General features: G+C 32.6%; 1 protein-coding gene across 1 annotated transcript; it reads left to right on the plus strand.

Annotated features, from left to right (window-relative positions):
* The first annotated feature begins 7,418 nt into the window (after positions 1 to 7,418).
* LOC146914432 (uncharacterized) lies at positions 7,419 to 10,080 on the plus strand. Its single transcript, XM_085717297.1, has 2 exons — positions 7,419 to 7,970; positions 8,882 to 10,080. Exons 1-2 carry the CDS (start codon positions 7,478 to 7,480, stop codon positions 9,655 to 9,657), a joined length of 1,269 nt encoding a protein of 422 aa, XP_085573423.1. The 5' UTR covers positions 7,419 to 7,477; the 3' UTR covers positions 9,658 to 10,080.
* The last annotated feature ends 355 nt before the right edge of the window (positions 10,081 to 10,435 follow it).

Consider the following 10,435-nt stretch of genomic DNA (forward strand, 5'->3'; position numbering starts at 1 on the left):
AAAAGCATGAAAGAGAAAATAATAAAATAATATGTATTCTTAAAATAGTTAAATGATACGTATTTTAAGAGTGTGTGTCTAAATGACTTTAATTTAGGTTTGTGATTATAGAAGTATTTTTCTTGGTGGTATACTCTTACATTTAGGTTTGTGATTATAGAAGTATTTTTCTTGGTGGTATACTCTTACGAGAGAAAGTCTATCATGGTCACAAATATAAATGTACAATGTTTAGGCGCACACACATAAAAATATTTTTTCTAATAATAAAAAAAAACTTGATAATAAAATGATTTAGTCTTTTGAAAAAAAGGTTTTTGATGTGTGTGTGACCAAATACTATGCATTTATATTTGTGTCCATGCAGAGATTAAACAATGAGAGGTTTTAGGTGGAAAAAAGTGTGTATTTTGAATTGTTGTGGATGATTATATTTATTAATTAGCGTTGAATTGGGGGTCATAGTTTTTAGATTGATTTTTAAGTTTTATTTTCTTGAACTTGATTTTGAAGTTACTTTCCATTTGTTGTACCGTTAATTTGGTACAATTTCATATTTTGACATTAGCAGTTTTACTTGTAAAGACACCGTCCCTCCTCAAGCACAACATGTTTTGGAAAGTGCCCTTTTTAGTATAAGTGTTCAAGATATGTAAGTTAAGTTTGACATGACCACTACCACTAGATAGAAGATAATTTTAGAGTGTTTGCAAGCAACACATGCTCAGGATTTTCTTCTAGCTATCCCGATTGATAGGTTAGCTCATCATATGTCACCAGTGGATTACCATACTATCCTTATATATCGTCTTATGATGCCACTATTTTCTATTGATGAGGTGAGTCATGTTTTTCGTAAGGCGTGCCTGAATACTTTTGGGGAGCATGCAAATCTTTGTAAGGAGCTTCCTGGGTTTAGACATGACTTTGTCAGGGATGTCCTTTTTGATATATTCAGGCGGGCGTGAATATCAATGAAGAAGGAGACCCATGTGAACTTCCGGACTAACCCATTAGATAGAAGATTAACACTTAGGTCTGCGGATGTTATGGTATACAGATGGGTAGGAGGAAAACAGACATGTGTGAACTTGATCGGCGTTTCACCGCTCGTGAGATTAGGGGTCGAGGCTTTTACGGTAGGACATGCAGCCCTAGAATCTACGCCAAACAAAGTGGTCAAACATGAGAAAGCGTGTTCTGACAATCAACATGTTTTTATACTATTTGTTTTTAATACTTTTGACCTCTAGCACCAAAGACTGTTGACCTTCTACATAGAGTTCAAAGGGTCATGCACAATAATGTCATGACTCCTAGGTCCATGAATGTTGTGTTTACGAGGATTAATTTTACCATCCAAAAAGGCTTAGTGACGCATCTTGATACTCGCTTACCTTCTATTAATGTGTAATTAATCTTTAATATATAAATGATAATCTTTAATTAAGTTATGTTCTTGTTGCATTTTCATTTTGTTTTTCGGTAACATTTTATGACTATGAACCCCAATTTTTGTTTTACAACAAGAGATTGACAATATTTAGGCATAACACAATTTTATTACCTTATGTTATTTAGTGTAATATTCTAGTTTCGTGAAGTAATTTTTTTTTTTTTTTTTTTTTTTTTACTTTACTTTTTGTTGTTTGAATGTTGTTTTTCTATTCTTGTGGATCGCCGGAACACCTTCTAGCTTCGCTCGTGAATGTTTGTGCATACAAATTAAAAATTAAAAAGACTATTATTTTTTATTTTTTGGTCAAGAAAGACTATTATATTTAAACTGTAGTAAATGAATTATTTGTACAATTTAAATCGGATGATAACTTCAAGTGTCATAACCTCAAAAAAAAAAAAAAAACTGAGTGTCATTTTCGGATCTGGATCCTTCGTGCACTTTCTTTGTTGCTGTCTGTCCTGCCATCATCTCAACCACTCATCTATGTTTTTCTCTCTTTCCAAAACTGCCGTTATTTATTTATTTATTTATTTATTTGTTATGAATTCTCAGCTGTTGGATAAACACATGAGGGATGATTGAACAATAAAGACCAAAAATAATCTATTTCTGTGTCATTTTCGTTGTTGTAATTAATTGTAGTTGTATGTATCCACACCGAGTTCAAGCATACAATGAGTGAACATAAACCAATTGCTCATTTAGATTTTCTACTAAATCAATTTCATAATAATTGTCATTTTCCCTCAAAAAAAAAAAATAATTGTCATTTTCACATTTTTTTTAAATAATTGTTACTTTAATATAGTATCAATGTAACATTATTATTTTCAACAAATAAACATTTAGTTATTAAAGTTTACTCTACTTAATTACTTAACTATTTTTTTGAGGGATTAATTACTCAACTAATTATAATTAACAAATGTGTTTTAGTAGATTATATTAATTTTAATACTGAAATCAACCCAATTAATTAATTTTAGAACCACACACCATCCAAAAAGGACAATTAATATGAGATGGAGAAAGTAATCTATTAAGTATTCAAACAAAAATTGAACTCAGATGATTAATAAACTCAACCAAATACTAACAAATTATATAAAAGAACCTGAATTTAATTATTAAGTGAAACAATCCTTCAAAAAAAAGTGAAACAATTCTTGATCATACTTTCGTTACATTCCGATCAAACTGAGTTTCTAGAATCCTTTCATATAAGAATAAGAGAATTAAATAGAAGACCCCCTCCAACTCCAAAATTTATCCCATATCAATCCCAAAAAACTTAAGACACACATTCGTAAGGGTTGATTACTTGAGATATTTATGACACTGACAAAATGGCACTGTCGTAATGTGGTGACTTAGTAAACGAGTTGACCTTGCCTCAGTAACCGGCTTTGGAAGTGTTACACTTTTTCTTTTTGAATAAATGTGTTACATGAATATTTAACAAACACATACTACCAAAAAATAGTGACAAATATTCAACCAAATTTGAAAAATTATAAATTAGATATAGGTATGGGTCCTGTTTGATTCTTGTTGTATATGATGAGAACAATGATTTTCTAGATTGAATTATGAGAGCCGTGTTTTGACCATACATACAATGACATTTAGTTTCTTAACCATTAGGAAATATAGGTGGACATTCATACAATGACATTTATTTTAACTTTTGAATTAATGTAGTTTTTCAAATAATTCTATGTCAAGTTAGTGTCTCAACTGTCAAGTAAATCTTTTATGTTTGAAATGTAAACAAAGTCGTTGAACCAGATTCATTTACTATATTTGATATCAAAAGAAAGTTTTATTTTCCGTGGAAAAGGATATAAATTAAGAGGAGGAGATATATCCAACTCATAACTCAACTTATAAAAATAGTGTTATAAAAATAATGAAAATGGTTGGCCGTTGTGATCGAGGTTTAAACTCTAGGTTATCGTCTTATTAATGACTATTTTATTTATCTATAAAAGAAGAACGGGAATGTGCAATGACACCCATAAAAAAAAGATATTTTTTATATGTTTGATATGGTCGGATCGAAAAGGATGATTGAGCTGCCTAGGTCTGCACTTTGTTGGGACTGAGCCACCAGACTATCCGACGTTTGCCTGATTCAATTGAGATGAGATAAGGTGAGGTGAGGTGATGACTTCATTGAAGTTGTTCGCCAGTTCCCGGTGAGACAAAGGGGGATTGTGTATCTGCATGTATTCCGACGTCTAAATCAGGGGAGGTTCAAGAGGTGCGTCACAATTTAGGGCAAGAAGTGTCATACCTGATCCAAGGCTAAGGCCTGGGTAAAAATAGTGGTTTGGTAGGGCTTAGCTGGAAAGCTTTAAGCCGACAATCATACTTGCAGGTATGGATGTGGGTAACTCTCGGCCTTGGACGAGTTATCCTCGGTCTGCGTGGGTGTGGGTAACTCCCGGATCTCGTGACCATCCTTGGCTTGTAGTGTGATCTGACGAGTTTTAGGGTGTGTCCAACATATGGTGTCGCCTACTTAATGGACTCAGGTCGGACCCGAGCGGAGTTGGATTGAGCTATAGGCCAGTCCAGAACAAAACTTACTAACTCTAATGTAATTGGAAGACATTTTAAAGGTAATGTAATTTTTTTAAGGTAATTCAAATTCTTCTTAGTAAATTATTTTGTTTGAATTATAAATTTGATGGAATTTCAACATAAAAGGTAATTTCTTAAGGTGATTCAAATTCTTCAAATACTTTCGTAGTGAAGTCTAGAAAATAAAATTATTCAATATATGATCTGTGTGTTTAGTTTAATAAATACTTAAAGTTTATTTTCTTTTTTCAAACCCAAGTGTAGCTCATGTATTTCAATTATAATATTTTTGTTAGTCCCTGATGCTCCCCATAATATTTTGGACAAGTTTCTCCACTGCTTGTCTTTAATTCATCAAAATTATATCAAAATAACAGTTACAACTTACAACTCTAATCTATCAAAATAATATTCTTTCTGAAAGAGAAAAAAAAACTCTAATCTGTCAAAATAATATTAAAAAAATTGACATGATTTTCCCCTAGATTTTATCTAAAACTGTGGTCTCATTTCTTGTCAACTCAGGTCTAGAGCTGATGTTGAGCAATAAAACATTCTTTCAAGTAGATTATTTAATAGTTATGCACGTAAATATGTAACTAAAATGGATGAGAACGGGAAGACAAGCCATATGAACATTTTTTAATATAAGTAAAACACTAACTTACTAATAATGAATTGGTATCAATCAAAACAAAATAATGAATTGATACATCATGTTGCAATTGTTTATCTACGAGAGCTCGATTGCAGTAAAAAATGTTCAGTGTACTGATCAGTGCACCGTGTGTGAAGATGGTGATGAAGATAGTACTCATTTGTTTTTTATATGCATTAAAAGTGTGTTTTGTTGGCAGCGCTCTGCATTATGGAATCTCTTAATGAATGTCTTTGATCCTGCTGCAAGCTTCCCGACTAATGTTTTTGCTATATTACAACTTTTGGATCAGCAACAAATGCAAGTTTTTGGTATGACCTTTTGGAGTATCTGGACGCATCGCAATAACAAGGTTTGGAATAATATCATTGAATCAGCTCAATCTATTTGTGAACGTGCGGGGTCTTTTCTTACTAGTTGGATGAATGCCCAAAATATTCGAAATCATACTACGAGGCATTCCCATACGCAGGGAGATTTGAAATGGCACAAACCAAGTCTCGACACATACAAATGTAATGTAGACATTTCTTTCTCCTTTTTTTTTGAATCGGGTTGGCCTTGACATGTGTATTTGAGATGATGAAGGTCGTTTTGTGCTTGCCAAAACTGAATGGCTGACACCACTCATTGATGTTAATTTGGGGGAGGCTCTAGGCTTATTATCAACACTTCAATGGATGTGTGATATGCGGTTGTGTATTGTAGATTTTGAGCTTGACTCAAAAATTGTGGTTGACCGTCTTTATGGTGGTAAAAGTGTTGTTTCTAATCACAATGCAATGATAAATGATTGTAGACGTCTGTTAGCTTCTGATTTAACAACCTCTGATGTTAAGTTTATTCGGAGACAAGCCAATTAAGTCGCTCATAGTTTTGCTAGGATGGCTCCGAGTCATGTTAGTTTCCATATTCATAGTAAGCTTCCATCTTGTATCTCTACTCTTATTTTAAATGAAATACAATAAGCTTCTTCTTGTAAAAAAAATGAATTGGTACAACTGTTAAAACTTAAAAACTTGAAGCATCCACCGTGGAGACATCTATTTTTTGGTACTTAAATGGATGTCAAGTGTACACGTTATTCATTTATATTTTTTTCAATAGTAGTACCTAATAAGTACATTTCAATTTTTTTAATATTAAAAAAATGTGGGTCCCACTTAAAATTGAGGTCTTAAGTGAGACGTCGGGTCTTATAATAAGAAAAAATTGTGTAATCATTACTTTATCAAAAGTAACATCTTACTTCAAGGCAAAATTTCTATTTGTAAATTAAAATAACCATTGCTCTGAGGACACTGGTTAACATGACCCTATAAACAAAATAGAAAGACCGACTTGTAAAAAAACAAACTTAAATTTTACTAGTGAATCATGCAAATTGCGCTCTCTTACCAAACTTGTGTAAGTTGCAACTCATTCCATTCTAATCTTATAAGCCATTTCACACAAAAATATCCACAAAACAAAAGTTTTACGGTCTAATCATGAATAACTTAATCCCAAAGATAATAACCCACTAAAAAGTTACCTTGTCGGTATATAAAAGCATATTTATTTTAGGATAGGAACATTACATAAGGTCCCCCTCAAATATAAAATAAAAAACATTACATAAGCATACACATATATAAAGTATAAAATAAACAAATTGTTTTTGACTCCTTAGACATATCAATTCAAACATGATTTCCTTCTCTCTCTATCTCTAAAAAAGTCACCGACAAATTACACGAATGGCCAAAAGACTCTGCAACTAGGTGTTACTTGCTTGGATAGTTCCATTTTGCATTTTATTTGCATAGTCAATTCATTATTCTTATATAAGTGTGAACATACATACCGAAATCTTAGAGGCGGCGAACCGCATACAATGTTCACTAAAATGCTAAAAAAACCTCAAATTTACTTCATACACACATCTGGTATAAAAAAATATTACATCGTCAATCAACCATAACCGTCAAATTATTAAAAATATTCAACTTTAATGATAATTATTTTTAAAAGAATATAAATTAGATGTTGGGTTGTTGCTATTGTATATAGTCAACACGGTACCTAATACATGTAATTGTCTGATCAAGATTAGACAATTTTAAATTTGGACCCACTTAAATTAGTCTGATGGTATTCACTTGGGACCTGAGAATGTGTTTCTTCTGAAATGTTCGAGTTCGATTCTCCTCAATGAGCTAATTTAGCTTTTCAAAAAAAGAATTAGACAATTTCAAATTTTAAATGTATTTTTATTTTGTTTAATATAAATTTTGAGGTTGAAATTTGATCTGTCTGATCTTGATCAGACAACCATAAACTTTGCAAATTCTATTTAAACCTGCAAAATGACTGGTTGTAATTTGTTGACGGTGTAAAAAAATGAAATAATAAATATTTCACTTTTATATATTTTGGAAAAACCAAAGAGAATTTGTGCACCATGATTTTTTATTTAATAAGAAAACCAAGGGGGTGTGTATCTATGTACAAAGTGGAAACAAGATTATATAAATAAGGAGACAACAATAGGAAGAGTGGTATTATTAAAATATATACTATTAAAACGGGGGCTGATATTTTATTTTAGCACCTCATGTTAGATTGTGTCAAATAATAAAGCAACACATGTTCTCTTTTGTACAAAGTTAATTACTATACTTTATTCCTTTCAAAGAGTATTTAAATAAGGTGTTAGATAGTTTTATTCTCAATAACATTTCAAAGGGTCTTCAAAGAAAATTTTACAAACCTAACAACTTTTTTTTTTCATGTCCTTGTTAACTGTGGCGCATCAAAGAGGTTCAGGTGAGTTCACCGGGTACACGGTGAAGCGCGAAGGCGGCGATCACGATCACAACGGTGGTGGTAGCGACGATGGTGGAAGTTCTAATGCATCACAATCATTAGATTTTGACCAAATGGTTTCAGGGTATAATGGTGATAGAGAGTTATCAGAAATGGTTTCAGCTCTAACACATGCTGCATCATCAGGGTCTAATCAAATGAGTAGTAATGAATGGATTCAAAGGAGTGGTTTTCCTTTGATATCAAGTTTTGGAAATGCTTCATCTTCTTCTTATGCTTCAAGTTCTAGTTTTGTTTTGAATTCTGGATCATGGAGTGGTCAAAAAAGAGGGCGTGATGAAGAAAGTAGTGGTTCTTCTAATCAGTATATAACACAACCTGTTGTTCCTCCTAGACTCTTTAGATCTGTTATGGTACCTTCTCAAGAATCATCATCCTCACCATCATTATCATCAGGTGCACTTTCTATCTCATACTTTTTCTTAATTCCATCGTCTACGTCTACGTCTGCGGTATGGTGTCATGGTTATGAGAACAGTTAGATTTTATCTCTTAAAATCTAACGATTATCACAGCTACAACACCATACTGCAGTCGTAGATGATTCAACTCATTTTTCATTCATTTTTTGATCACAAATCATTATTGTTTGCACATATTCATCACTTGGTTTATATAAGCTTGATGTTTCAATGTTTTATATTTTGATCCCTCAATTTTATCTAAAGCCAAAAATGGTGAACATCATTATTAGGATTATTTTAAACTTATCTAGCTAATTTTTCTATTTTTGTTAATATAACACCAACTTTTTTGTTAATAAACCATGCAGAATGAATATGTATCAAGTATATTCACTATTCACCTCTTATCTTATGCATATCATTTCTATCTTATACTGCATGCATCAAACATATTTCATTTTTCAATTTTTTTCTTCAATCTAAACATTTTGTCATAAATCATAATTCCATACCTTGCCCTTCCATTCTAACTAAATCAAAACAAACAAAATAATTGTTCTATAAATAACTCAACAATCATTTTGAATTTTACTCATGTCTTTTTTATTAAGCTCCTTATAATACAATAATGTTGCAAGACCATAGTCCTCCATGCATAACCATTAAACCCACGTTAGCACCGACACTGCTAATCAAAAGTATGTCTCGTGTTTGACTCTGAGTTAACACCAACACATGTAACTACGTTCTATTAGTTCATTTCTTCAAATTATTATTGGTGTTGACGTGTCTCTGATTCATTTATTATTACGTAATATTTTGCAAGAAAACTATTGTTTCTACACATTTTCATCAACAAAATATCATAAAACTAATCAAACTATAATCTTTATCCAATTTCAGTGACCGAAGAAGCTCGCACAAGTACTACCATAGCCACCTCGGCAGCATCAGCCGCGTCATTCGAAGACTCCGGCGAGCAAAGGAGACGATACAGAGGAGTAAGACAAAGACCATGGGGAAAATGGGCAGCAGAAATAAGAGATCCACACAAAGCACAAAGAGTATGGCTAGGAACATTTGATACAGCAGAAGCTGCAGCTAGGGCTTATGATGAAGCTGCATTGAGATTCAGAGGAAGCAGAGCAAAACTCAACTTCCCTGAAAATGTTAGATCAATTATGCCGCCACCGCCGCAACAACAACCACAACTTCAGTCTTTTCCGGCCACTGCGGTTCCTTCTGGAACACCGCAGCCGCCGGTTCAAGGAACCTCTGACATGATCAGAGACTATTTGGAATATTCTCATATTCTTCAAAGCTCCGGTGATTTTCAACTACAACAAATGCAGCAGCAACAACAATTACAAGCTTCTAATTTGGTTCAACAATGGTATTATAATTCACAAATGGCTGCACTACAATCACATTCATTGTTATCTTCATCATCTTCATCACTTTCTATGAATTCTAATATGTTACCATCAACACCTTCATTTTCACCTTCCACTCAACTTTCATCCTCCTCTGCTTCATTTCCCCTGTATTCTAGTCAACAAATGGGATTTTTCCGGCCACCGGAAAACCGACCGCCTGGTGGTGGCCGTGGCGGTGGAACAGAGTTACCGCCGTCAACGTGGTCCGATACTAGTGGCCATCCGCCACCACCTTATGGTTGAAATGAAGTTATTAAGTGTTAGACACCATGCTATTAAATATCCAATACCAAACATACTTTCGATCAGAAGTGTCGGTTTTAATGTGGTTACGAGGATAGTTACAACTTGATTCATTCCAATTCTTGGTATTACAAAAAAAAAAAAAGTTGTCAAAATATACTTAGAGAGATATATCAAAGCCATTTAAAATTATAATTGACACAATAGTTAAGTTTCCTTCATTTTTTTCCCTATTATTTTTTACTACTTTCATACATATGTAGGAAAAAATGAAAGAAGAGAAATGTTTGGTATTTGTTTATTTTTGTATTTCATTAAGATGATAGAAATTTATTTGAACAGTTAATTTTGATTTGATAATTGTTTTGTCAATAATTATTGTAAGGAAGATTATTCTAAGTGTATTCTGTGTCACTGCTAAAATTTTAAGTTCACGCAATTATCATATCGGTGACCATTTGATCAAAATAAAATTTGGTGGATTTCAAATTAGGATTTTATTTTTTAAAAAAATTTAATTGAAATTTGTATATCTTAATTCAACAATCTCTGATGTGGTGATTGTGTGAATGCGGAAATTTAACGACCGGACCGGAGGCAATTTGATTTTGGTTGTTTGAGGAAATGAATGAGGGCAACTAAAGTTAGAGAGTTTATGTCCACAAGTCATTGCTCAATTGGTAAAATACCGAAAGTGTTAGGTCAAACATCATGATCGAGATTTAAATTTTGGCACCTCCACTTATATGTAAGTTTATAATGACTTTATTATTTCGTC

This window comes from Medicago sativa, chromosome 6, assembly GCF_051527215.1.
Source record: "Medicago sativa cultivar Bolivia chromosome 6, Bolivia_mono, whole genome shotgun sequence".
Classification (NCBI taxonomy): domain Eukaryota; kingdom Viridiplantae; phylum Streptophyta; class Magnoliopsida; order Fabales; family Fabaceae; genus Medicago; species Medicago sativa.